At 46.9% G+C, this 27,857-nt stretch overlaps 1 protein-coding gene across 11 annotated transcripts in view; it reads left to right on the top strand.

Annotated features, from left to right (window-relative positions):
- The window catches only part of HUWE1 (HECT, UBA and WWE domain containing E3 ubiquitin protein ligase 1), a 115,182-nt gene that overhangs the window by 66,534 nt on the left and 20,791 nt on the right, over positions 1-27,857 (top strand). For 7 of the 11 annotated variants that reach the window (XM_084836093.1, XM_084836090.1, XM_084836099.1 and 4 more), the window contains 31 exons: positions 159-353; positions 650-866; positions 1,720-1,842; positions 2,191-2,425; positions 2,857-3,087; positions 3,261-3,383; positions 3,852-3,947; positions 4,246-4,515; positions 5,569-5,721; positions 8,838-8,965; positions 9,224-9,305; positions 11,339-11,515; positions 11,615-11,774; positions 11,874-12,232; positions 17,349-17,544; positions 17,829-18,005; positions 18,360-18,496; positions 18,909-18,975; positions 19,311-19,522; positions 20,150-20,361; positions 20,707-20,889; positions 21,228-21,400; positions 21,623-21,771; positions 22,174-22,249; positions 22,781-22,879; positions 23,175-23,308; positions 23,655-23,826; positions 24,148-24,376; positions 24,616-24,794; positions 26,364-26,453; positions 26,546-26,697. In XM_084836093.1, the coding sequence (XP_084692219.1) occupies positions 159-353; positions 650-866; positions 1,720-1,842; positions 2,191-2,425; positions 2,857-3,087; positions 3,261-3,383; positions 3,852-3,947; positions 4,246-4,515; positions 5,569-5,721; positions 8,838-8,965; positions 9,224-9,305; positions 11,339-11,515; positions 11,615-11,774; positions 11,874-12,232; positions 17,349-17,544; positions 17,829-18,005; positions 18,360-18,496; positions 18,909-18,975; positions 19,311-19,522; positions 20,150-20,361; positions 20,707-20,889; positions 21,228-21,400; positions 21,623-21,771; positions 22,174-22,249; positions 22,781-22,879; positions 23,175-23,308; positions 23,655-23,826; positions 24,148-24,376; positions 24,616-24,794; positions 26,364-26,453; positions 26,546-26,697 (5,186 nt within the window). The remainder of the gene's footprint in view (positions 1-158; positions 354-649; positions 867-1,719; positions 1,843-2,190; positions 2,426-2,856; positions 3,088-3,260; positions 3,384-3,851; positions 3,948-4,245; positions 4,516-5,568; positions 5,722-8,837; positions 8,966-9,223; positions 9,306-11,338; positions 11,516-11,614; positions 11,775-11,873; positions 12,233-17,348; positions 17,545-17,828; positions 18,006-18,359; positions 18,497-18,908; positions 18,976-19,310; positions 19,523-20,149; positions 20,362-20,706; positions 20,890-21,227; positions 21,401-21,622; positions 21,772-22,173; positions 22,250-22,780; positions 22,880-23,174; positions 23,309-23,654; positions 23,827-24,147; positions 24,377-24,615; positions 24,795-26,363; positions 26,454-26,545; positions 26,698-27,857) is intronic. The other 4 variants (XM_084836098.1, XM_084836091.1, XM_084836089.1 and 1 more) reach the window with 2 other exon arrangements.

Here is a 27,857-nt window from a genome sequence, read left to right as displayed (position 1 = left end):
ATCAACGCTGTTTCTGTTGCACAGTTGTTTTTACAGACTTCCAGTTTCTCCTAAATAGGATTGTAGGAATTGGGCTGGCAGAGTCAGGGTGTTGGGTGATCTTGACCTAGAACTGGCAGAGTCCAAGGCTACAGATTTAACCCCTTTTCTTTCTGCAGATGGTGAACCAGAAGCAGTGGCAGCTGGAAGTATGGAGGCCTCTGCCCAAGGCCTGCTAGAGGGGATTGGCCTAGATGGTGACACACTGGCGCCAATGGAAACGGATGAGCCTAGTTCTTCTGATCCTAAGGGGAAATCAAAGATCACCCCAGCCATGGCAGCCAGGATCAAACAGATCAAGCCACTCCTGTCAGGTGAGAATATTGGGAATGGTTAGGAAAAGATTAGGGATTTTAAGTAGAACATAGCAGCTGGGAGCCTAGAGTTCCTGCTGTAGTTCTGTCATTCCCTAGGCAGAGTCCCAATCAGGATGTGCTGTTTTGGATTCCAAATTGTGACCATGCCTGTAGTTTTAGCTACATGGTGTGTTCCATGCTTGGGTTACCTTTTTATAAGGTTGTGGGAAGGGCTTTCTGGATATCAATAAAAAAGGAAGAGTTTCTGCATGTGAGGGGAAAACACAGCTCTTCATATTCATTCTCTTTTTCAGCTTCCTCTAGGTTAGGCCGTGCCTTGGCTGAACTATTTGGGTTGCTGGTCAAGCTGTGTGTGGGTTCCCCAGTACGACAACGCCGGAGCCACCATGCTGCCAGCACCACGACTGCTCCCACACCTGCTGCTCGCTCAACAGCCTCAGCACTGACCAAATTGCTCACAAAGGGGCTTTCCTGGCAGCCCCCACCTTACACGCCCACACCACGCTTCCGGTGAGTCCAGCCTGCTATAATTTTGGCTGGAGGGGGCTTACCCTGGGCTTCAGGGAAGTGTTGCTACACTTCCTAAGGCTGGGGTCCCCAACCTTTTTGGACCTGTGGGCACATTTGGGAATTTGAGAAAATGCTGTGGGCATCCCCACAAAATGGCTCCTATGGAGGATGTGGCTAGTGGGGGACCTGGCTAGTCAAAAGAGTAGGGGGAGAAATACCAAGGCTAGAGACTGGAAGGCAAAGGGGGAGAAAGAGAGAGAGAGAGAGTAAGGCTGAAGGCTGGGGGGCGGGCGGAGAAACGAGGAGGTAAAGAGGTGGAGGGAGAGAAATAGTGTTGCTATTGGTTAGGAGTCTGGAGAAACAGCAAGATAAAAGGGATGAGTGGGAGAGAAAGATCAAGGCTAGAGGCTAGGAAGGGAGAGAAAGAAAGCTGGGGTTGGGGAAAGGAGAGAAACAGCAAGAAAAGGGGCTGGAGGATAAGAAATAGCAGGGCTAGAGGCTGGGAGTGGAGAGAGGGAGCGCAAAGGGGAAAGGTCTGTGGGGATGGAAGAAGATTGGTGTCAGGAAGCAACTCCTTGCTTCTCTTCCTGCCTACTGAACAGCTGATCAGCAGCAGGTTCAGGAACAGGAAGGAGAACCTGGTGCCTTAAGTTTTCCAAGTTTTTTAAATTAAAATTAATTTTTGAAGGGGGCAGGGAGTGGAGAGCTTCATGGGCACTCACTATAGGAGATCCTTGCAGGCACCGTGCTAGGGACCCCTGTCCTAAGGTGTCAGGCGTCCAAGAATGCAGTTTTGATCTTGCAGCATTATCTCAGTGGAGGGTTTGACAAACTAAATCTGCTTTCCTTCTAGGCTGACTTTTTTCATCTGTTCTGTGGGCTTCACCTCGCCAATGCTGTTTGATGAGAGGAAGTATCCCTACCACCTAATGCTGCAGAAATTCTTGTGCTCTGGGGGTCACAACGCACTCTTTGAGTAAGCATTTTTATCTACTGCACAGTGGTTCTTTGAGCCTTAGAGGCCGAAGATGGAATTTGAAGCTTCGAGGAAGAGAAATAGTTCTTAATGGAGTCTGTCCAGTCTTGGCTCTGTCGCTCAGTAATATTGACACAGATCGTTAATGACTAATTATGGTTGTGTGGTGGATGGAGCTAGCAGAAGGTAATATGGGAAAGCATCTTTTAAGTCGGTGGTGAGATCAGTAGACGGGACCCAAATGCAGGCACACAACACTGATTGGGTCCTGTAGGAAGAGAATTCAGGTCCACCTCTAGTAATAAATGCTTAGACACTCTAGCAGTACTTGTATCCTTTTTTCTCTAGGACTTTCAACTGGGCCCTATCTATGGGTGGCAAAGTTCCTGTTGCTGAGGGACTGGAACACCCAGACCTGCCTGATGGCACAGGAGAGTTTCTGGATGCCTGGCTTATGCTGGTGGAGAAAATGGTGAATCCTACCACGGTGCTGGAGTCTCCCCATTCCCTGCCTGCCAAGCTGCCAGGTGGGCAGAATTACCTGCAGTTCAGTGCGCTGCGCTTCCTCGTGGTAACGCAAAAGGTGAGCAGCCAGGGCTTCTCCCCGTTTCATCTACAGCAGGGACTGAATGAAAGCAAAATACATAGTTCAAATAAGAGTTCTAGTGTTATCAAGTGGGGATAATAAAGCTGACCTTCCTTGCATTCTTTGTAACAACCCTGTTTGTGAAATGCTTTAGGGGTTCAAAATGTTATAGAAATGCTAAATTATTAGCATGTAATATTTGTTTACATCCATAGGGAGTATATTTTGTGTTTCACAATTCCTTGCGAGGGTAGAGTTTGTTGGTGCAGCAAGCAGCATTCTGAGAACCTCTGCCTCTTTTTAAAAGCAAGCTTCTAGCCCATGCATCCAAATGATGCATACTCGATATTCATCTTGCCCTCCTGTCGCTCCAAGGAATGAAACCCAAGTAGAGCTAACCTTGCTAACTTGTCTCCTCTGTGGTGCAGGCAGCCTTCACTTGCATCAAGAACTTATGGAACCGCAAGCCGCTGAAGGTGTATGGAGGACGCATGGCAGAGTCCATGTTAGCCATCCTATGCCATATTCTGCGCGGGGAGCCAGTCATCCGCGAGCGCCTTGGCAAGGAGAAGGAGGGAGCACGCAGTGAGGAAGAAGCAGGGCAGGAAGAGGGCGGTGCCCGAAGGGAGCCCCAGGTGAACCAGCAACAGTTGCAGCAGGTAGAAATCAACTTATTATTCCAGTGCTCCACAAAAGCAGCATTCTGTCCTAAGGCCTCCCATCCTGGGACATGGCAGATGCCTAAACTGGATCTTCTAGGACCATCTCCTCAATATGCATTCCTGATCTTTTTTTATAACCTGTGTCTCTTTCTTGTCTCATCACTTTTCAGCTGATGGACATGGGCTTTACACGGGAACATGCCATGGAAGCTCTGCTGAACACTAGTACCATGGAACAAGCCACAGAGTATCTGCTGACCCATCCGCCACCACTTATGGGTGGAGTTGTGAGGGTAAGAGTGCTAGACTACTTGGGAGTAGTTTCTCAGATGGCTTCATTCTAGACCGGGGGTGAGCAACTTGTGGCCCTACAGATGTTTTGGCCTGTAACTCCCATCATCCTTCACCATTGGCTATGCTGGCCAGGGCTGATGGGAATTGTAAGCCTAAACGTCTGGAGGGCCACAAGTTGCCCACCCCTGTTTCTAGACCCTGGAGGAGTGTATTCCTGGGCCCCTACTCCCCTCCCACTCCCCCAAAATGTTAGAAGGTACATCTGGAGAAAGGAAATAGTGCTGCAAAGATCACCTAGTTAGCTTATCTGGTTGTGATGCATTTAGCTTGGAGGAATTAAGTCCGTTCCCACTTGAATTTTGCAGTTTATCTTCAGTAGGCAGTGTGGGACCAAGTGTAGCTCTGGGTGGGTTGGGTTCTGGTGGTCAGTCACTAACCTCACAGGGTTGTTTATGGGTTATGTGCAGGACCTAAGCATGTCTGAAGAAGACCAGATGATGAGGGCCATTGCTATGTCACTGGGACAAGACATCCCGATGGACCAAAGGGCTGAATCCCCAGAGGTAAAAACAAACCCAAACCTTTATACTGTGGCTCCATAAAGGGCCTCGGTTGATGGAGCGCTGGTCAAGTTCTTGGGAAGGAAGCCCTGTGGGCTGCATCCTGGGATTTTAAGGTTGCAGAGCTAGGTTGAGCACCCATGGTCATGGCAACATGGAAACTGCAGGCCTAGATTTTAGTGATAATGATGGGATAGCTGCAAATAGGAGGAGAACTGTGACTTGTCCTTGAGGGGGGCGGGCAGGGTAGTCTTCGGGACCATGAAAGCCATGTGTATAACCAGCTCTTTCTGCTCTCTAGGAAGCTGCTTGCCGAAAGGAGGAGGAAGAACGCAAGGCCCGGGAGAAGCAAGAAGAGGAGGAAGCGAAGTGTCTGGAGAAGTTCCAGGATGCAGAACCCCTGGAGCAAGAAGAGCTGCACAGCTTCACAGACACCATGCTTCCTGGCTGCTTCCACCTGCTAGATGAGTTGCCAGACACAGTGTACCGCGTTTGTGACCTCATCATGACTGCCATCAAACGCAATGGGGCTGACTACAGAGACATGATCCTCAAGCAAGTGGTGAATCAGGTAGGATTCTCTACCAAGCTCACCTGATCTCCTTGCAGTGGGGAGGGGTCCTGAACAGTATGCAGTCAGTCCCTGTGCTATCCTTGCCCTGAGCAAGGCAGCATTATCCCAGTGCTCTGTTAGGATAGTTGATTATCCTAGGTGCTCTAGAATAGAAAAACGTTGCTCCTACTCAGCCTTCACCAACATGGAGCCTTCCTGGTGTTTTGGACTACAGCTCCCACCAAGCCTGATCTTGGTCATGGTGGCTGGGAGTTGCAGTCATCTGGAAGAGCCCAGTTTAGGGAAGGCTGGTTGTGTTCTAGCTTCCCCTGCTTATCAGGGACAAGCTGGAAGATGACTGCAACCTACAAACACCGGATCAAGTTAAAGCTTGGATTTGAGATCCTGGACAGCAAATGATATTTAATTTTTGGCATAATCCTGGTTGCAGGACTTCAAAGGGCGGCTTAATATATGATACGTACCAGTGCAGGAAAAAATAAGAACCCAATGACATATGACACCAATCTTTCATCTTGTGAGCGTAATGGGAAGCTCAGTTGTTTCCAAAGGCTTTGGGAGGGAAAGTGTTCACATACGTGTTTGGCAGGCACAATGGTGTACACATGGTACCTCTCTCAAACAGAAGAGGCTTCCCATTTCTATATGGGAAAAGTCCACGTTTAAAATAGCCCCTAGGTGGAGAGAAGAATCCTGGGAGAGCCAAGGTGTATCATCTAGCAGTACATTCAGTTACCCTGGAAGCACCTGAGAGTATTGTATTAATGGGGAAGCTGTTTCTCTAATGAAACAAGAATGTGGCTCAGATGAGGGTTGATGGTGGTTAGGTATAACTCTTCCTGATGAGTTCAGGAGCTCTAAAACAGCTTAGTTTCCTGTTGCCACCAGATGCCTGTGCGGCCTAGACTTCCAAACACTGTTTGAGTGGATCTCTTAGTGCCACTGTGTCCCTGGAAGTTCTGTAATGGATCACAACTACTGACCAAGAGAGAGAATCCCACTGATTGGCATCCATTCTGCTCCACTGATAACTTGTTTTTTCTTTGGCAGGTGTGGGAGGCTGCTGATGTCCTCATCAAAGCAGCTCTGCCCCTCACCACAAGTGACACAAAGACTGTCTCAGAGTGGATCAGCCAGATGGCTACCCTGCCACAGGCCTCCAACCTGGCTACACGCATCCTGCTGTTAACCTTACTCTTTGAGGTGAGGCTGAGGAATGGGGGGGCTTTCTTTTCCCCAATCAAGTTAGCCTTGTCCCTAAGTCATAGCTGTCTTTTGGAGATGGTGCGGAGGGGATAAGACTGGCTATTGAAGGATTTGAACGAAAACTTAACGTGCTTTTCTCATAGAACTTGGGTTGCTTTGTATATAGAAATTTTTGTCTCATAGTCTTGTTGTTTTAATCATCATATGCTATTGCCTTCCCAAAGCCTGGGATATAGAGCATAAGGGATATCATTTTACAGAGAGATTGGAACTAGACCCTAGAGCTTTCTGAGTTTATTGTATTTTTTGTTCTGTGGCTGTTTCCTCTGTTCATCAGTAAGCAACGTGCTCAATAGTGAAGGTCCCACTTGGAGAGACGTTCATAGCAAGACCTTCAGAGCAGACTGTTCCATGTATGACATCATTGACTGGCTTGGAAGAAATCTGTGGGTTTAAATTCCTCCACACTTTATAAATCTGCAGCTTCTCTTACTAACATCACCCAGCCAAGAAAAGCTCAGTTTTGCAACTATTATAAGCTAAGCAGATTTGCAGAATTGTATTACCTAAATTCTTTTTGGTGTCTGCTTGATGCTATCAGTAATTCTGGTTTTGATAGTCAGTGGAGAGGGCCAAGACACGGAAGATCTGTCCCCACCAACTAGAACGTTGGTTCAACCACCCCTCTTGGCTTCTGAACAGGCACTGCCGCCACACTTGATCTGGTGTGTGTACCTTTACAACCATAAGAGCCAGAAGCCTGTTGGTTCATTTTTAATGAAATCCCAGACAAAGCCAAATTGTGTCAGGAGAGGTAATTAACCCCAGCTATATTTCCTTTTCCTCAAACCTTGGTGAGGTGTGGAGTGACTGACCAGGTGCCTGGGGTCGGTCACAGGCTAGATAAGGGAAAGTAAACTCAAGCTTAATCTGGATATGATGGAGGCATTCATGGTGGAGTGAAGTTGGTTCAACTAAGATTGGCAGTCTGGCTGGCTCTGGGTGGGATCACACTCTCCTTAAAGGAGCAGATCTGCAGGTTGGAAGTACTCCTGGACCTGCCATTGATGCCAGCTGCACCCCTTTGTGGGCAAGAAGGACCATAACCATGGTGATACATGCCCTGTTGACATCAAGGCTGAATTCTGCAGAGCACTCAGTGGAGCTGTGTTTGAGGTGTTTGGGAACACCAACTGGTCCAGAATGCTGCAACCTAACTCTTGAGTGGATCATGTTACATCTGCCCTTGGAAATCTGCACTGGTTACCACATTCTGGGCCCAACTCAGTGCTGATATTGGGCATTTTTACAGCCCTAAATCAGCGGTGGTGAACCTCCAGCCTGCAGGCTGAATCCAATCCACCAGTCCTCTCTAACCAGCCTGCCAAGGCACCCCCCCAAAGCCCTACACCTCAGAAAAGGCAAAGGTTAGGAAGCCTGCTCCATCAAAAGCTGCCACCTCAGGGCACCTGGAATACTTTGAGGTGGCAGCTCCTAATGGAGCAGCTATCTTCATCACGGCTGAGCTGTTCCTTGAATCTCTCTTCTCTGCAGTCTCTCTCCCCCTGCTGCTCAACAGAGCAGTGGAGAAGAGAGTGCCGCTTTGCCAGCCTGATCAACTATACAGGCCTGGTGAAGCAAAGCACTTTTTCCATGCTGCCAGTACAGAAGCTGATTGGGCTGGCAGAACAGGGACAGAGCACTCTGCTTCACTTGCCTTAATCAGCTGTACATGAGAATTAATGGGTTTGGGTGGGTGGCCTGCCCACTCCTTACTTTGGCCCCTCGCACTGATAGCATGCAGCCCCTGGAAGGTTAGCCATGAGGAAATGTGGACCTTGGGCTCAAAAGGGTTTCCCACATCTTCCCTAAATGGACTGCGACCTAAGTATCTGAAGCAAAAGTCTCAGCCTATAAGTCCCTTTGTGTCCCTTAAAACAGTGGTGGACAGACTTGGGGCTTGCAGGATTTACTTTATTTTTTACTAGAACCCTGAGATCCACTAACTGGGGCCTGGTGCAAAAAATATGCACTTACAATTAAAGAATTCTGAGCCCAGGAATTTGTTTTGAGTATCAGAACCGAACAGAGCTCAAAGTCCTTGAATACAAAATCCACGCCTGGTTACCCTAAGCTTTCTTCATTTCATCATTATTGTCTGGTTTTACAACAGAGGGTGGGGGAGTAATTTTGTTGCTGGTATTAAATCATTAGGAGTCGCAAACTCTTGTCAATCTACTGCAGATCACTCCGAAACCTACCAGTAGATCCAGATCTACCTTCTGCCCACCCATGCCTTAAAATCTGAATAGGTCACCCTCAGGTGTCTGCTCCTTCCATTTAAACCCTGATGAGCAAGCACTTAATCAAGGGATTTGTAGTGATGTTGCCTGTCTTATGATCTTCTTGGGAAGAGAATTCATGACTAGTCATCTTTCCCTGCATTCAGATGGATGCAGACAATGTTTCCCTTTAGTAGAGCATTTGCTTGGCTGGGTGAAGGTTCTGGATGATCATCTGGTAGCTGATATTTCAGTGGCTCTGCTTCTCTCATTTAAGTGTTGGTATTATTGTATTTACGCTCCGGGAGAGAGCGCAGGACAGGAAGGCCTGGCGTACTATGGTCCATGGGGTCACGAAGAGTCGGACACGACTGAACGACTGAACAACAACAACAACAACAATTATTGTATTTGATATTTTAATAAACCTTTTCAAGTATGAAGAGAGACTGAAGAACTCAGCCAAATAAAAAGAGAGTGAGAACACTCACAAATAAGAGAGAGAGAGAAAACATAGCATACTGCGCACAAAACAGTTCTGTGGGATGGGGGGTGTTCTACACGGTGAGAATATTTCAAGCTAAACTCTGTCATAAACTGTAGTGTTTGATGCATTTTTTACATACGAGTTGCTCTGAGGGCCTGTGCAGTTAAGCAGAGTATACATTTCAAAATAAAATGCCTTCAGCTCCTCTTCACTCAGCTATTTGATAATTCTGTTACTTAGAACTTTGGCTCTGGCAAAGACCTTGATGGGATAGTCAGTTTGCCTTCTGACTGGTCCCCCTCTGCTCCATGGGTGCCACCCTCCTTGCTTTTGTCTGCCTACAGGAGCTGAAGCTGCCATGTGCCCGTGTGGTGGAGTCGAGTGGCATTCTCAACGTTCTGATCAAACTGCTGGAAGTGGTGCAGCCTTGCCTGCAGGCTGCCAAGGAACAGAAGGAAGTGCAGACACCAAAGTAAGCAATAAAAACGCTGAATGCCATTACTGACCTGGAGTGGGGAGAGCATTTGTCTGTGTTCTTGAATCTAGCATGGTGGAGTTGGTGTACATCAGCCTAGCCTGGCTAGAGAGTGGTGAGGCAAGAAGGTCTTGTTACTGTTCCCTTAGCATGGGTGCAGTCCTAATTATGACTGCTGTATCCTGGCATGCGTCAGGTGCACCCAACACATTTTATTTGTTGTCTTTCCTGACCTAATTAACTTGCCTGGCACAGGTGGATCACCCCAGTGCTGTTGCTGATTGACTTCTATGAGAAGACAGCTATCTCCTCCAAGAGGAGGGCCCAGATGAACAAGGTACGAGCTCAGGTGGTGGTGTGGGAGGTGCAAGCTCTTTTTTTTACATGCTCCACAACCGTAGTTGAGAAGCAAACTAGGCACCCTGCTGTTCCCTAGAAGGCAGCGCAAAAAACAGAGGGGATCCTTCTCTCATGGTGGGACATATAACAGTGGGCCACTTCACACATAACAACAGCCCGCTCATGGGCTGTCATGCACGAGCAGGAGAGGGGGAGCACGTTCCCTGCAGTGTGCCAGCCACCTCCGCTTTTAATCGACTACCTTGATCAGCCTGTTCGTAGGTTGTTGAGTGTGACCTGCGAACCCTGAGCGCTGGGTTGTTTAGGTGCTAAACAACTCAGCAGTTAGCCCTACAACAGATCATGGGTTAACCGTTGGGTTGTTTAGCTCCTAAACAATCCAGTGCTCTGGGCGCACACATCAAACTCAACAGTCTATGAACAGGCTGACTGTAGGTTGTTGATTAAAAACAGAAGTGGCCCACACATGGGAGGCAGCGCCCATGGATTTTGTACCTGCCTTCCCATGGAGGAGAGGGGTTAACCCATTCCTGTCAGCTCCACCCTCCACTGACTGAGAAGTTCCTGGCTCTGAGGAGGAAAGAGATGCGTTGTGATATAACCGTTTGTGGATTAGAGCTACTTCATCAGATGAATCTGGAAACCTGGGTGCTATTCCATGAATGCTTACATCACAGTCATTCGCCAATATGCCAGAAAACTCTAAGTGGGATACAGTATTTCAAGTCCTTGAAGTTCAGGCAAGGTTAATCATGCACTCCACTTATCACATCTTCATAACAACTTCAAATTCATAAAATAAAAAACACGAGGATCCCTTTGAGTGCGTGCACAGTGCTTTTCCACAACCAGAATCTGTCCCTTTTTCTCTTCATTCTCCTTAAGAAAAATAAGTTTTATAACCCAATTTTACATTTAATGGATAAGAATATTAGTACACCCTTGGATTTAACAACTCACATCTAGGGTGGTTTATACTAGTTTATGCAAGTGGACTACATTTACAGGTTCAGAGGAGTTTGTAGATGAAGTGGTGGTTCTATACTGCAATAGCTCCTCTAAAAAAAACATTATCAAGAGGAATGGCTCTGTCTTGAAAGAGCATTTCAGATTTCCATTCTACAAAACCTGATTTCAAGAAAGTATATTTCTTTTCTAATGTGTTTTTAAAATTAGTCAACTTCCAATACTTCTGAGCAAAATGAACTCCAAGAAAATGGTTCTATAACTTAAGTGAAAAAAGCACAGATATATGTGCAGCAGGAAATTAAAGCATTTTTTTAGTGCAACCACATCTGGGATTTTAAAAGGGTGCGCAGGGTAGGTGGCTTGCCTAATATGCAAACTTGAACTTCTGCACTACTTGTTAGAAATTTAAGAGGTAAGTTAACTTACCTGAACAGAGAGGGTTTATTGAAGCATTTGCAACTAGCTGTGCTAACTAAGGAAAACAGAGCTTCTCCCTCCCTCCTACCCCTGCCCCCCCCCCCGATTGCACCTGCATTTTCCATCACCCACCTACTCTCAAACAGTGCCTTGCCTTGGGTCATCCCTCACCATCATTCTAAACTGTCAAAGACACTCTCACTCTCTCATTCATTCACTTTGTCTGACAAATCTGGACTTCCTTGCTGGTGTAGAATCAAGTTAGCAGGGAGAAGGGTAAATAGTATGCAGTTTGGAGTCATGCCTCTCCTTGGAATCTGGGGCGCAGGGGAAGGAGCTTCATGAGATACAGTGCGTGGTGATGCATGTATCAGTCAAACTCAGTTTTTGAAGAGATGTTCCTTACTACAATTTTAAACATAAACTCACACAAAATCTGCCTTGGATGGCTACTTCACCCTGCCTCATGGTAGGACCACCTCTATTACTTCATAGGGCTGCAGTCCTATACTCACTTACCTGGGGGTAAGTCTCATTGAACTTAGTGGGGCTTACTTCTGAGTAGTCATGCACAGGATTGCATTAGGCCTGCAACTGCAGAGAGCCTGTGTTCTTTTTCCCCAGTACCTCCAGGCCAATGGCAATAACTGGCGTTGGTTTGATGATCGCTCAGGGCGTTGGTGTAGCTACAGTGCGAGCAACAACAGCACTATTGACACAGCTTGGAAAGCGGGAGAGACCAGTGTTCGCTTCACTGCTGGCCGTCGGCGTTACACAGTGCAATTCACTACAATGGTGCAGGTATAGGCTACATTGGAAATATCACCTTGTGTCTCTGCTAAGACAGTTGGCTTGGGCTAAGCACTCCTAACCCCCTTCTTTGTTTCCTTAAATACACAGGTGAATGAAGAAACTGGGAACAGGCGTCCAGTAATGTTGACCTTGCTCAGGGTGCCCCGGCTTAGCAAGAGTGTGAAGGAGGGCAATGGACAAGAGCTGGAGAGAACCTTGGAGGAAGGGAAAGAGGTGGAAGGCAAGCCTAAGGAGGAGAAGGCAAATGGTACCATACATGTTATTCTCAAGTCTGGGTTGCCTAGAGAGCAGCAGAGTTGGACTTGCCTCCTCAGATCTGCTTTATCTCCTCCCCCCCCACCCTCAGATAGCCCTGTGCCTGCTGATAACCTGGCCCCAGAGAAGGAAGCACCTCCAGAAGAAGCCAAACCATCAGAGATCCTCATCCAGGGCCTGACGGAGGAGATGGTGACAGTCTTGATTCGGGCCTGCGTCAGCATGTTGGGTGTGCCTGTGGAACCAGACACTTTGCACGCCACACTACGCCTCTGTCTGCGCCTCACCCGCCACCACAAATATGCCATGATGTTTGCTGAGCTCAAGAGTACGCGCATGATCTTGGGCCTAACGCAGAGCTCTGGCTTCAACGGCTTCACACCCCTTGTCACCCTACTTTTCCGGCACATCATCGAGGACCCTTGTACGCTGCATCACACCATGGAGAAGGTATGGTTCACCTCGTGCTAACCACTCTGTGGAGAAGGCCAAACCTTATTCTCCTTCTCCCTCTGTAGGCATTGCATGCTAAAGATGAGGCTTGGCCCTGGTCAGCACACCATGTAGAAGGTGCTGCAGCTTCTATATTCATAGAGATGGAAGGACCCTTGGAGGTCATCTAGTCCAACTACCTGCTCAGTGCAGGATCTGCAGTGCAGAATGCATTCCTGACAGATGGCCATTCAGCCTCTGCTTAGATATTTCCAGTGAAGGAGAGTCCACCACCTTTTGGGGCAGAGTGTTCCACTATACCATTGTGACCCAGACTAGCAACAGAAAAAAAAAGTGCTCTTGGGCAACCAGTTGGCTTGTCCAGTGGCTTTGGATTTTCCAGTCACTAGTCTGTTCCACAGTGAAACAGACACTGTGCCAGCTTGTGCTTCTTGTTGTTGTTTATTCGGTCAGTCGCTTCCGACTCTTCGTGACTTCATGGACCAGCCCAAGCCAGAGCTTCCTGTCGGCCGTCGCCACCCCCAGCTCCCCCAAGGTCGAGTCCGTCACCTCCAGAATATCCTCCATCCATCTTGCCCTTGGTCAGCCCCTCTTCCTTTTGCCTTCCACTTTCCCTAGCATCAGCATCTTCCCCAGGGTATCCTGTCTTCTCATCATGTGGCCAAAGTACTTCAGTTTTGACTTTAATATCATTCCCTCAAGTGAGCAGTCTGGCTTTATTTCCTGGAGTATGGACTGGTTTGATCTTCTTGCAGTCCAAGGCACTCTCAGAATTTTCCTCCAACACTACAGTTCAAAAGCATCTATCTTTCTTCGCTCAGCCTTCCTTATGGTCCATCTCTCGCAGCCATAGGTTACTATGGGGAATACCATTGCTTTAACTATGCGGACCTTTGTTGTCAGTGTGATGTCTCTGCTCTTCACTATTTTATCAAGATTTGTCATTGCTGTCCTTCCAAGAAGTAAAATCCTTCTGATTTCCTGGCTGCAGTCAGCATCTGCAGTAATCTTTGTGCCTAGAAAGACAAAATCTGTCACTGCCTCCACGTTTTCTCCCTCTATTTGCCTGTTATCAATCAAGCTGGTTGCCATAATCTTGGTTTTTTTGAGGTTTAACTGCAACCCAGCTTTTGCACTTTCTTCTTTCACCTTCGTCAGAAGGTTCCTCAGCTCCTCCTCGCTTTCAGCCATCAAAGTGGTATCATCTGCATATTGGAGATTGTTAATGTTTCTTCCAGCAATTTTAACTCCAGCCTTGGCTTCATCAAGCCCAGCACGTCGCATGATGTGTTCTGCGTACTGGTTGAATAGGTAGGGTGAGAGTATACAACGCTGCCGTACTCCTTTCCCAATCTTAAACCAGTCCGTTGTTCCGTGGTCTGTTCTTACCGTTGCTACTTGGTCGTTATACAGATTCCTCAGGAGGCAGACAGGATGACTTGATATCCCCATACCACCAAGAACTTGCCACAGTTTGTTATGATCCACACAGTCAAAGGCTTTAGAATAGTCAATAAAACAGAAGTAGATGTTTTTCTAAAACTCCCTGGCTTTCTCCATTATCCAGCGGATATTGGCAATTTGGTCTCTAGTTCCTCTGCCTTTTCTAAACCCAGCTTGTACATGTGGCAATTCTCGTTCCATGAATTGCTGGAGTCTACCTTGCAAGATCTTGAGCATTACCTTACTGGCATGTGAAATAAGTGCCACTGTTCAATAGTTTTAACACTCTTTGGTGCTTCCCTTTTTTGGTATGGGGATATAAGTTGAATTTTCTCCAGTCTGTTGGCCATTCTTGTGTTTTCCAAATTTGCTGGCATATGGCATGCATCACCTTGACAGCCTCATCTTGCAAGATTTTAAACAGTTCAGCTGGGATACCGTCATCTCCTGCTGCCTTGTTATTAGCAATGCTTCTTAAGGCCCATTCCACCTCACTCTTCAGGATGTCTGGCTCTAGCTCACTGACCACACCGTCAAATCTATCCCTGATATTATTATCCTTCCTATACAGATCTTCCATATATTCTTGCCACCTTTTATTGATCTCTTCTGCTTCTGTTAGGTCCTTGCCATCTTTGTTTTTGATCATACCCATTTTTGCCTGGAATTTACCTCCGATGTTTCTAATTTTCTGGAAGAGGTCTCTTGTCCTTCCTATTCTATTATCTTCTTCCACTTCCACGCATTGCTTGTTTAAAAATAATTCCTGATCTCTTCTGGCTAACCTCTGGAATTTTGCAATTAATTGGGCATATCTCCCCCTGTTACTGTTGCCTTTTGCTTTCCTTCTTTCTTGGGCTTCTTCCAGTGTCTCAGCAGACAGCCATCTTGCCTTCTTGGTTTTCTTTTTCTTTGGGATGTTTTTTGTTGCTGCCTCCTGATCAACGTTGCGAACTTCTGTCCATAGTTCTTCCGGGACCTTATCTACTAAATGTAGTCCCCTAAATCTGTTCTTCACCTCCACTGTGGGTCTTCCCTGTTCTCTTTAGTTTGATTCTAAATTGTGCAATAAGAAGTTCGTGATCTGAACTACAATCAGCTCCAGGTCTTGTTTTTACCAACTGCATAGATGTCCGCCACCTTTGGCTACAAAGGATGTAGTTAATCTGATTTCGGTGTCGACCATCTGGTGAAGTCCATGTATAAAGTCGTCTCTTAGGTTGTTGGAAGAGAGTGTTTGTTATGCACAGTGAGCTTGGCAAAATTCTATCAGCCTATGTCCTGCTTCATTTTGTTCTCCCAGACCATGCTTGCCTGTAATTCCAGGTGTCGTTTGACTACCCACCTTCCAGTCTCCTGTAATGAAAATAACATCTTTTTTTGGCGTACTATCCAGTAGGTGCTGCAGATCCTCATAGAGCTGATCTACTTCTGCTTCTTCAGCATCTGTGGTTGGGGCGTATATTTGGCTCACTGTGATGTTAAATGGCTTACCCTGAATTCGAATTGAGATCATTCTGTCATTTTTTGGATTGTATCCAAGCACTGCTTTAGCCACTTTATTATGAATTATGAAGGCTACTCCATTTCTTCTGTGGTCCTCTTGTCCACAGTAGTAGATCTGGTGGTCCTTTGATGTGAAGTGGCCCATTCCAGTCCATTTCAGTTCACTGACACCCAAAATGTCTATATTTAATCTTGACATCTCTCCAATAACTACATCCAATTTGCCCTGATTCATAGAGCTTACATTCCAGGTTCCTATGGTTTGCTGATCTTTAGAACATCGGATTCATCGTTCACCACTAGCACCATCGGCTGCTAGCCGTCCTTTCAGCTTTGAGCTAGCTGCGTCATCACATCTGGGGCTAGTTGAACTTATCCTCTGTTCCTCCCCAGTAGCATTTTGACCATCGTCCGACCTGGGAGTCCCATCTTCCAATGTTATACCGACATATCTCTGGTTGTACTGATCCATTTAGTTTTCATGGCAAGAATACTGGGGTGGGTTGCTGTTTCCTTCCCCAGGGATCATATTTAGTCTGACCTCTCTGCCATGACCTTCCTGTCTTGGGTGTCCCTTCACGGTTTAGCTCATGACGTCATTGAGGTGCTCAAGCTCCAGCACCACGACAATGTAACGATCTCCTTTGCTGAAGCTAGTAGCACCAGCTTGTGCTACTAGGAAGTTTCTCCTAACATCTAGCTGAAATCTGCTTCCCTCCAATTTCCACCTATTGATTCTAGTCCTGATCTCTAGAGCAAGGGTGAGCAATTTGTGGTCCTCTAGATGCTTTGGCCTACAACTTTCTAACTAGCATAGCCAAGGATGAGGGCTGATGGGAGTTGTCGGGATTGGGCCCAGCACCTCTGCAGACATGCCCCAAGAAGGCATGGGAACCGATTCTGAGTCAGACGGGGGGAGGAGGGAGAAGGCATTGTCAAGGTGTCGGGAGTTGCTGGAGCACTGACAGAGTGCAAATCCCAGCTGCCACCTAATCGGTTGGATGACAGCCAAGCCAGGCCCTCTGAACCTGTGGGAATGCAGGTTTCTAACGATGGGGGAGGAATAAGAGACCCAAGAGTTAGACATCAGATGAAAAGGGAGGAGCAACACAGGGTCATGAGGCACTTCAAGAATCTTGCAGCAAGGCAGGTGACTTCATGAAAGACCCACCTTGAGGGCGGGACTTGGTAGCCCACTCAGGTTGAAAAGGGGAGTCTGTAGTTCTGTAGCAACTCTCATTCATGGTGCTTTACACCAGGTAGCTACCTGAAGCCTACTTATTATGCAACGCCTGCTAAGAAAGCTTGTCGTCAGTTTCTGCGTGAGGTTACTGTCTGTAGCCTGAAGCAAGGCCTGCTTGTTTGTAGTTTGCGTAATTAAAGTAATTGACTGAAAACAGCTTGACTTCAAAGGAAGCCAGGGGCCAGCACCTGACAAGGCTAAAACATCAGGAGACCCACAAGTTGCCCACCCCTGCTCTACAGTACGAGAACAAAGTCTGCCCCGTCTTCCATGTGACAGCCCTTTAGATATATGAAGGCTGCTATCATGTCTCCCCTTAATCTCCTCTTCTCCAGGCTAAACATATCCAGATATTTCAGTTGTTCCTCATAGGATGGTTTCCAGACCCTTCACCATTCTGGTCACCATTCTATGGACAGGCTCCAGTTCGTCAATGTCCTCCTTAAAATGTGATGCCCAGAATTGGGCATAATATTCCAGCCATGGCCTGACCAACACCGAATATCAGTAGTACTGGTCTGGACCCGTGTTTCTGTTAATGGAGCCTAAGATTGCATTTGGTTTTTTAACAGCTGTTTTGCACTGGCTTGTGTCTTAGTCAATCAGAAGCTGAGCACACAGGTCTTTTTCACACATGCAACTCCTAAACTAGGTCTCCCGTCCTATACTTATGCCTTTGATTTTGTTGTTGTGCCTAAATTCATAAGTTTACATTTATCTCTGTTGAATTCCATTCTCTTAGTTTTGGTCCAGTGTTCCAGCCTGTCAAAATTGTTTTGAGTCTTGGTTCAGGGTTCTGTTATCAACTGCTTGGCTTCCTCGGGCTTTTTGTCTGAGATGCCAATTGGGGTGGCCAGTGGCATTGGCTCTCCCAGTTGCCAGCTTCCTTAACACCCGCCTCTTCGTTTTTGTCCACTTCAGGTTGTGCGCTCAGCAGCCACCAGTGGAGCAGGCAGCACCACTTCAGGTGTAGTGTCGGGCAGTTTGGGCTCTCGGGAGATTAACTACATCCTGCGAGTTCTAGGTCCAGCTGCTTGCCGCAATCCTGAGATCTTCACTGAGGTGGCCAATGGCTGCATTCGCATTGCCCTGCCTGCTCCCCGTGGCTCTGGTACTGGTAAGTAATTCACAACCCTGCTGGTTCTCCTGCAGTGGCCAGGCTAATGCTGGCTGTGTGCGCGCACGCATGTCAGAAGAAGGATCTTGATCATTCATATTCTGAGGTGGAAGGAGTTCTTACTAGGGATAGAGGGGAGGAACTGGTCCCATAGTAGAAGTGTTGTGAAAAAGAATCCAAAACAGGTATAAAAATGGCGAAGAAGCATGACCCCTCCCTCCTTATGTCCCAGGCCCTGTTCCCAGTTTTGGCTGCTCTAGTTCTTTTTATTCTTCCTCCTTTTGCTCCCCAAGCCTCTGATGACGAGTTCGAGAACTTGCGGATCAAGGGCCCCAATGCTGTGCAGCTGGTGAAAACCACCCCAGTGAAACCCTCACCGCTGCCTGTCATACCTGACACTATCAAGGAGGTGATCTATGACATGCTGAATGCTCTGGCTGCCTACCATGCCCCTGATGAAGGTATGTGACAGCCTGGGACAGAGTGGAAGGAAATTCTTTGTGCTGGGGAGCCAGGAAGTCTCTTGTTGCTGATGTCTTTGTGTCTTCTGGCTAGAAACTCCCTTCTGACCAGTCCTTTCTCACACTGGTAAAACCACTTTAACAGTGGCTTTAACTGCTTCGCTTTCCCCCAGAAATGTACTGGTAATTAAGTGCCTTCTGATTTTTCTTTCGGCAAATCATAAGGTCATGGAAAAGGTGTGTAGTTTAAAAACCACAGTATCTTCTTGTGAAAAGTAACACTTTAAATTTGCAATATATGTTCTCCAGAGAGACAATGCCAACAATGACCATGTTCCCATTTTCCCTCTGCAGCAGACAAGTCTGAACCCAAGGCAAGCCTTACTAACCAGGAAGTGAGCCAGATCCTGCAAGATATTGGAGATGACGTGTACCGCACTTTGACCCGTCAGGGCAGTGACTTTGACTCCCAGACAGGCTTTGGCATCAATGTGAGTCCCTCTGGGCTGTTCCTGTGACCAGCATTCTAAATAGTTCTATCGTCTCTGGGGGAGTAACTAAAAAAAAATCCAAGGAATTTCAATTATCCCTTAATTCATTAAGTGGTTCCTGTGAAGGATCCACTTGCATTTCTACAGCAGTATTGTAACATTCAACATCTCATATACAGGGCATTTTTATCAGAGATTTCAATGGTCTGGGCTTGTGGACTATCTGAGACACTGTCCTCTGAGTTCTTTGTGTATTCAGAATTGCTCTGTAGCTATAAACAGCAGTGAAAGTTGTAGTCACTGGTCATGTATGGAATTCTGCACGAATCCACTCTTTCCCTCCACTCCCCGTATTTGGTCATTTTAAGTCGTTTGTCCATCTTGTTACCATCGCCTTCTCCCTCTTCTCAAGGCTCAAGTCTTTGCTGCTGACAGTGCAACTGCTGAGACTCCCCAGTCTGGGACACCCCAAGGAGATGGTAAGTGCCATCTTTGTTGATCTGACACAATACCAAGCTGAAGCACAGTGTCTAATGCCTCTCCAGGGGATCTACCCTGAAGGTCTCCTGCATTCGGTAACAGAAGTCTGATTAAACCAGCCTCCAAATGACATCCCACTTCAAGTGTGCTCCTATTCCCCTCCTAGCAGCCAGTTTATTTTGACTTAGTCATAAAGATGGCGTTCCTAATTTTTTTCTGCTATCCCAAAGCAAGACCAAACTGTTGCTTTGGTAGGGTCTACCCCATTTGTTCTGAGGTTTGGTTTGTTGGAATAGTTCTTGCACTGGCTGATCCTTTCCTTTCTGTCCCATAGCCTCCACTCCTGAAGAATCAAGAGAAAATAAAGATAAGGAAGGTGATAAAGCAGCAGAAGAGAACAAGCAGAAGGCCAAAGGAAGCAAGCCACTTATGCCCACCTCCACCATTTTGCGGTTGCTGGCAGAGCTTGTGCGCTCGTACGTGGGCATAGCTACCTTAATTGCAAACTACAACTATACTGTGGGCCAGTCTGAGCTCATAAAGGAGGTGAGAAACCTTAGAAAGCACTGTGACAAATAGTATTAAATTAGCAAATGGACAAAGAAAAAGGACAGTTTTATGGAAGAATGGTACAGTTTTATTTATACAAATGCAGAGAAACAATGGAGTGTTCCCTCTCACTACGAAACTCTTTGATTATCATAGAACATTAAAAGGTACTATATATGATTAAAATAACAAATAAAGTGTATGTATTCACAGATTGTAATGTATGTTTTCAAACATTAAAAAATTGCAGCGAACGTTTAGGTTATATATTCTTAAGAATAAAATATGTATATCTTATTATTGCATGGATAACTTGTAAATCGTTATACAATTATGCATTTGTTGAACAAAGTTGTGCAGACACATAATGTACGTGTATTGTAATGGAAATGAAATAAAGAACGGTGAATATCTTAAAAAAGAAAAAGAAAAAAAAGAAAGCACTGTCTGAGCAACTCCAGGGAGCTGTAGGATTGGAGCAGGGTAGATGTAAAAGACTTTTGAGGCTAATGCTGTGGACAGTGAAAACTCATGGGTGTGGAGAGACTGCTGGGGCGGTGGTGAAGGAAGAAGACCAGGCATTCTGGACTTGCTTTTGCTAATGATCTTACTGTGACATTTCAGGACTGTAGTGTGTTGGCTTTTGTCCTGGACCATCTGCTCCCCCACACCCAGAATGCTGAAGACAAAGATACACCAGCCCTGGCTCGCCTCTTCCTGGCCAGTTTGGCTGCAGCGGGTAGTGGTACAGATGCCCAGGTGGCCCTGGTGAATGAAGTGAAGGCAGCCCTGGGCCGGGCCTTAGCCATGGCAGAGAGCACCGAGAAACACGCCAGGTGAGAGAGGCCAAGGTGGTGCTTTTTCTTGAGATGGATCAGCACTTCAGAAAAGCTATAGTACTGTAGATCTGACTGTGTGTTCTTGCGATTCAGGCACTTTGTGGCTTTCAGTAGGTCTCCAGCAAACGGCATTACTAAACCAACTTCCTTCCTAGTGGTGTATAAGTACTGGCACAGCATTTCCTAAATGGAAGATATTTGCTGCAGGAAAGGAAAAGAATACTCTGCTCCAGAGATTTGGGGTGCTGCAGAATTTGCTGTCCATGATATTGCCCTGGTAAGCGCAGAAACATGGCATTGGCTTCCATTAACCCCAACGCCTTGTGCCTTGTCTGACTCTAGGCTGCAGGCAGTCATGTGCATCATCAGCACCATCATGGAGTCATGCCCATCCACCTCCAGCTTCTACAGCAGCGCCACAGCCAAGACACAGCATAACGGCATGAACAACATCATCCGCCTCTTCCTCAAGAAGGGTCTGGTCAATGACTTGGCCAGGGTGCCCCACAGCCTTGATCTGTCCAGGTACTTGCTTCCTTACTTCCTCGAGAAGGTGCAGGGAGGGGTGGGCTGCTTCAAGACTATGGGTAGTGCCAAATAATTGGTGTAGGAGGCAAAGGTAAGATGTGAGTTCTGTCCCTAGTTTCCACTATGATTTGTCCTCGGAGGAAATTTGTTCCCTATCTTCAGAACAGAATTAACTGCTATGTTGAGAGAGCCAAAAGAATTGATATTCTCCCTTTTCATTAGTGGTTTCTCTTATCTCCACTCCAGCCAGGGTTTACTCTGTAATGGCCTTGCCTTGTTATTAACATCAGTGGTCACAGTCTGGGAACTCATCTGTATGTGTTTGTTCCCCAAAGTCCCAACATGGCCAACACAGTGAATGCAGCCTTGAAACCTCTGGAGACGCTGTCACGTATCGTCAATCAACCCAGCAGTCTCTTTGGTAGCAAGAGTGCCTCAAGCAAGAGCAAGGCAGAGCAGGATGCTCAGGGAGCAGCACGGGATGCTAACAGTGGCCAACAAGATGCAGGTATGTGGCCTACATTTCCTTTGGTATCCATTTTGTGGATTGTGTAGCGTTCACCTCTTCTCTGCCGTTTCCCCAACTTCATACCATAATTAGCTTTTCCACATCTGCGTCCCACTCCCTTCCTTAGCTAGGAATTCTTCTGATGTCGCCATTATGTGCCTCCATTGATCTGTCCTCCTTGGGAGGGCAACCCTAAGGCCTTGACATTCTGCTACCTTGCAGGAGAGAGTGGGGAAGCAGAGGCCCCGGAGGAGGACCATGATGTTGCCCAAGCAGAAGTAGCAGATGGTGACATCATGGATGGTGAAGCAGAGACTGATGCTGTGGTGATTGCTGGGCAGCCTGAGGTGCTGAGCACGCAAGAGATGCAGGTATGGAGGGTGGTCTGCATTGTGTGCAGGATGTGACCATGTTTTTTTTAAGGCAGGAATATAAGTTGCAGCCTGGTGTCACTTCCATTCTTGCTTCTGTTGCCTCAAGCTGCTGCTGGTCTGGGACAAAGAGAAGCCAAGGGTAGCTTGGGGCTACCAGGGCTTTACTCTAAAATGGTTGAATGAGATCTGGACTTAATTTTGTGCAGACTTGCACAGGCTTTGCTTGCTTTGTGTTTGTGCAGACTTTGATAAGTGAGGCAAGAGAGGCTGCAGAATAGCATTTAGCAAGAATCTGAGAAATGTTAGCGACTCTGAATTATGCAGCATATTTAGAGTCTTGTGGCTTATTTGGCTGTGAGGGACTGGACCTCATTATTGTGCTCCCCTCCCCCCTTCTAGGTCGAAAATGAGCTGGAGGACCTGATTGATGAGTTATTGGAGCAGGATGGTGGCTCAGGGAACAGTACCATAATAGGTGAGTGCCAGGCCCAGCTTCTGTCCTCAAGGCTGTCCTTCAGGACTTGTGGATTCAGTGCCTTTGTCCCTGTGTGTGACTTGAAGAAATCACTTTCATTTCTTGCTGTGATGTAGACAATCCTGCCTTGTATGAAATGAGAACTCATCCAGGTAGAGAGAATCTGTTGCTCTTTCTGCACCCCCACCCCCAGAAGCTCTTCTTTCCCTCACAGCATGGGTACTGTGCTGTAGCTGGCATATGTCAGTGCTGCATGTTCTCCTTTTAGGAGGGATCCATTCCGATAACTTTGGGCACGGGTGGGAAGAAATCTTCTGAGGGGTAAATGGCTCATCATGGCGGCTTCGTAACTGCCTGTAACATTATCATCAGTGTGTTTTTTAAGCAGCATCACATGAGGACCATAATGGGTGTTTACAAATAAATGGCCACTACCATCAGGTTTGGGGACAGCCCAGGAGTTCCTCTAAGGGAAAGGGTTGTTTGCTCATAACCTTGCTAAGTCCTATACACTACCCTTGTGTCCTTCAGTGGGCCGAAGTGGAGAGGATGAGTCTCAGGAGGATGTGTTGATGGATGAGGCACCTTCCAATCTGAGCCAGGCTTCCACACTACAGGCCAACAGGGAAGGTGAGGCATTGCCTAAGATGTTACATGGAGTCTAGAAGTGCCTGTAGTAATCCTTAAGGGTGAGAGGGGGGTCAGTGCAGGAGAAGGGAGAACTAGCATGATACCAAAGGTGGTTATAGACTTGAGCTCTCCTAATAAAGGGTGGGAGGTGGAGGTTTCTGAAACCTGGCTCTGTGAGGCTTTCCCTGTCTGGCAAGAGGAATATGAGAAATCTTGCCAGGAAGATAACTGGAAGGATCTTCACTTAACCAGCAGGAACCAACTCACCTTACCTGCACTCTCCAATCTGCTCTAGATTCTATGAACATCCTGGATCCCGAGGATGAGGAGGAGCACACACAGGAGGAAGACAGCAGTGGCAGCAATGAGGATGAAGATGACAGTCAGGATGAAGAGGAGGAGGAGGAAGAGGAAGATGAAGATGATCAGGTAAAGGCATCAGAGGGAAGACAGTGTAGAAGTCTCCCCTGCGTGGGCTTTGCCCTCCTAATATGGGAGTCTAGGATAGATTTGTACAAAACAACAGGGAAGGGCAGGGGTCAAGGAAGATAGTCAGTAGTGAAAAGCAATACTAATGGGAACTGGCAGCCGTGGTGTCAGGGTTTTATATCTGGTTAAAGTAAGAGTTCAGTCTGTGCCAGCAATTTCTTTGACTAGCTCCTTGGCTCTCAGTAGGGAGAGTGATTATAGGGGGTGGGGGAGTTGGAATTCAGGGTCCTAAATTCTAGACAGTATTTGCTTAGCCTTGGGTTTGGTGCTAACTCTCCCTCTCCAGGATGATGAAGAAGGTGAGGAAGGCGAAGAGGAGGAAGACGACGACGATGGCTCTGAGATGGAGTTAGATGAAGACTACCCTGATATGAATGCCTCTCCACTGGTGCGTTTTGAGCGCTTTGACCGTGAAGATGACCTCATCATAGAGTTTGACAACATGTTCTCCAGCGCCAGTAAGAACTCCTAAACCTGGAAGCCATAGGACATGGGTGATATCCTAATGGCTGATTCCTGTGGGGGTTGGGAACCAGGATTCTTATGGACTAGGAAACTCTTCTTATCACCTTTGGAATGGAATAGCATTCCTGCCTTGTTCCAGCCAACAGCCTGGGGTAAATCCTCGCTCCAAAAAGTTTTTCTTTAATTCAGAAGGCTTTGTTATTACAGCTTCACTGAACCTGGGTCAGGCTAGCTTTCTCCTCTAGGAAAATGTATCTATTTAGGTCTTCACAGCCCCATCTTGGGCTGCTAACTTCTCCTATTTTTGTTCCCAGCGGACATTCCCCCATCGCCTGGCAATATTCCTGCCACTCACCCGCTCATGGTGCGGCATGCAGACCATAGCTCCTTGACCTTGGGTAGCGGCTCCTCCACTACCCGATTGGCACAAGGCATTGGCCGGAGTCAGAGGACGCTACGACAGCTGACGGCAAACACTGGCCATACCATCCATGTGCATTATCCTGGCACCCGGCAGCCCAACCCACCTCTTATCCTCCAGAGGTGAGACGAAGGGGGAGTGGAGCCAAGACATTTTGCCAAAAACTGAAGATGGCAGACAGTGAATTTAAGCTTTTGAGCAGCATTCCCTCCCAATTTGATTTAGCCAATGCCTTCCCATAACTTTGTTCTGAGAAGCAAGTCTCAGTCATCCACAGATTGCCCTCATCCCAGAATGTGATGCACCTTTGCATAGGACAAAAGAGGCTCCATTCCAATTCCCAGTCGTGTGTCCCCCCTAGGTTGCTGGGCCCTTCAGCAGCTGCAGACATCCTTCAGCTAAGCAGCAGTCTCCCGCTGCAGAGTCGAGGCCGAGCTCGCCTTCTAGTGGGCAATGACGACGTGCACATAATCGCCCGCTCAGACGATGAGTTGCTGGATGACTTCTTCCACGACCAGAGCACGGCCACCAGCCAGGCAGGCAAGTCCTCATGAACCAATTGCTAAAGCATTGGGGTTTGAAATGATTAGCTGGGCTTCGACTAGCATCCTGAATAAAGTCAAGAGGACAAGAATAGCCCGGAACCTCCACCCCCCATTAAAATTCTACATTCTGGAAATCCATTACTTGGAGGCTTGCAGCTACCAGTAAAAGTAACAAGCATTCAAAACACCCAGCTGTTAAACATATTAAGCAAACGTATCAAATGCTGATAGATGCACCCATGTTTAGTTAAATTCCCTTTCCTTACTGCATACTGGCCACATTTATAGCTATGTGTTTAAATAGTGCAACAGCAGAGAGGGGAATGGGACTTGCAGACAGTTGGTGAGCAGAGGGTAAGTGCAGTGAAGAGACAATGCACTCTAGGGGGTTGCCGTATGTTCTGTAGAACTACAGTGCTGCAGGACATGTGTCCTTTATGTTTGGTCACCCAATCACTTACAGGGTATATTGGCCCCAATTGAGGGCTGTAGGCTGTAATTTGAGGTGGAAAGCCCATGAGTGGATACCTGCCCATGAGTGGATCTACTTGCAAGGAAGCTCCCCAGCCTGTTCCTTGACTGACATGGCAGGGTAAGGTGCTAACCAGCAACTAAATCGTCTGCTCATGTACATGCAGACTGTAAATTCACAGAAAACAGAAAGCTCAAGCAGGAGATGGGATGGCTTGCCCCTCCTTGTCCTGAGCTAGTGGGGGCACAGCCGCGTACTTAAACGTTTGCTGTGGAAACCTTTAGTATGAGTGGTAAAAGGTCTTTTGCTTCTGGCCACTGGAAATCCTTTTGGCAGTTAGCAACTTCGGCTTTTCTCCTTTTCCAAGTTATCTTCCTCTTTATTTAATATGGATCTGCTTTGAGTCATTCAAAAGGAAATTGTCTCAAAAGTTCAGATATTTAACAAAGCATCAGAAGGTAGTAATCTCTTTCTCGTAGATGTTTATCTGTCTTTTGTGCAGACTACAACCATGCAGTAAATCCTTTATCTTTTAAGTATAGCAGTGCTTTGTACTGAAACCCCTTTGTATTGAAATATGGTTTGTATTACCATCTTAGGGTGGGGTAATGTAGTTTTGGTTTCTGCCCCACTTCTGAAACTAACTTGCAACATCTCTTATTTTCCACCTTCATGCAATTAGAGATTATTTCGTAATGCCCCATGTGATTGTTTGCTTTGAAGAATTTAGAAAGTCGTTGAATTGTCCCACTCCTAGTGTGAGCCATCAGAATAGGGAATGACTCACAACCGTTTTATCTCTCGATTACTTGCATGTGTGAGAGTGATCAGAGAGACTTCAAAATGTTCATGCTTTCCACCACTTCAAATGAAGTGTTTATCAGTGGAGTCAGTTCACTCATTCAGCTGCCATCCAAGAGTAGAGAAATTAAATTAAATACATACATGTGTGAATGAGCTTTAGCACACTCAATCCTAGGGATTATCAGAACAACTGGACCAAAGCGCAGCAGCATGTCTTTGTGATGAGGTTTGTCTGTATGAGCTGTTATATGACTTCAGCAATATCATCCCTTCCACTCTTCTCCTTAGGGACCTTGTCGAGCATTCCCACTGCCCTGACACGCTGGACAGAAGAATGCAAAGTACTAGATGCAGAAAGCATGCATGACTGTGTTTCAGGTGAGCCGATGAGCATCTTTCCTTCCTTTGGACAGTGCAATCCTTTCTCTGATTGGTGCCTTTTCTTAATCTGGTGCCTTTTCTCCATCCAGTGGTCAAAGTTCCCATCATCAGTCACCTGGAGGCACTGAGGGACGAGGAGCTAGAGGAGCGCAGAGAGAAAAGACGCAAGCAGCTGGCTGAGGAGGAAGCGAAAGTGGCTGACAAAGCCAAGGATGGAGATGACAAGGAGCAGAATGCTCAGGTTGGAAGCCCAGCCAAAGGCTTCGTGGTCCTTTTTAAAGGTTCCTAAAAGGACAAGCTTTTTCAGTTGCAAGGCTGATTCCAGCTGGTGTTTTCATTAAGGAAGCTACAGTTGTGACTTCTTGTGCGGGGGATGGGGGCACTTTAAATATATGCAGCTGGACTGTAAATGAGACTGGGTATTCACAACTTGAAATAAAAGTGCCAGCAGATGTGCTTAGGCGATAGGTAGCTTGACAAGATAGCAAGCCTATTTCCGCAAGAGGCAGGGTGGAAACACTTTTTACTTAAGGGCCATATTGGTAATTTTAATTTTGGCCAGTGGGCCACCTTAAAAAGGAGCCAGGGTTTGGGAGGGGAGAGATGGATGTTCACTTAAGTGAACACAATACCAGAGGACATAAAATAGAAACATGCTCTGCCTGTAGGAAGGGAAAGTAGCTACTTGCTTTGAAGGGACTTCACCACCGTCAATCATCACACTCTTCCCTTAGACCCTTCAGCCAGTTCTTGCACCTGTTCCCCTTTTAAATTCTGTTTTCCAATTATAGCAACAAAACAATATCAAACAAGTTGCTTTATTAAGAATGGAGACGTAGTAGTGAGCAGGGAAGAGATGGACATTAATTGAACAGAACATGGCAAGATATATGATGTCTTAATAGGGTTTCACAGTTTTCAGTTGGGTTGATAGCATTACGCCATTCATTGTTAGGTTCTATCACATTCTTCAGGGGCGGGGGCTTGTCTCCTCTCCTGATGTACAGCAATTGGGAATTTTAGTTGCTATGAATAATAAAAACATCACACTTTTCATAATTGTGGGGATATCTCTTTCATTAAGGGCACAATCTTATGGGTTGCACCCTCGATGATCATAAGCCCCCGAACTTAGAGGCTTACGATCCTCCAATGCAGGGCAGGAGGAGCAGTTGAGGCGGTCTTCGCCTCCCCATCCTCCCACCCTGCCTTTTTTGCTAAATGGGCTTTCTTGCTCATCTACCTGGGGTGCTTCAGAGGGGGAGGGAAGGAGGCTGGAGCAGCCTCAGGATAACTCATATCCTGGCCTCTCCAGTCTCCTCTCCTCCCCATCCACCAACATGGCCCCTTCAAGGTCGAGTTCCTGACCTTGGAGAACAGACGGCGTGGTTCTTTCCACAC

Source organism: Heloderma suspectum, chromosome 2, assembly GCF_057233095.1.
Source record: "Heloderma suspectum isolate Gila_16-S chromosome 2, 16-S_ref, whole genome shotgun sequence".
NCBI lineage: Eukaryota > Metazoa > Chordata > Lepidosauria > Squamata > Helodermatidae > Heloderma > Heloderma suspectum.
The sequence above is the reverse complement of the archived record's forward strand: the minus strand, read 5'-3'. Positions and strand labels throughout refer to the sequence as shown.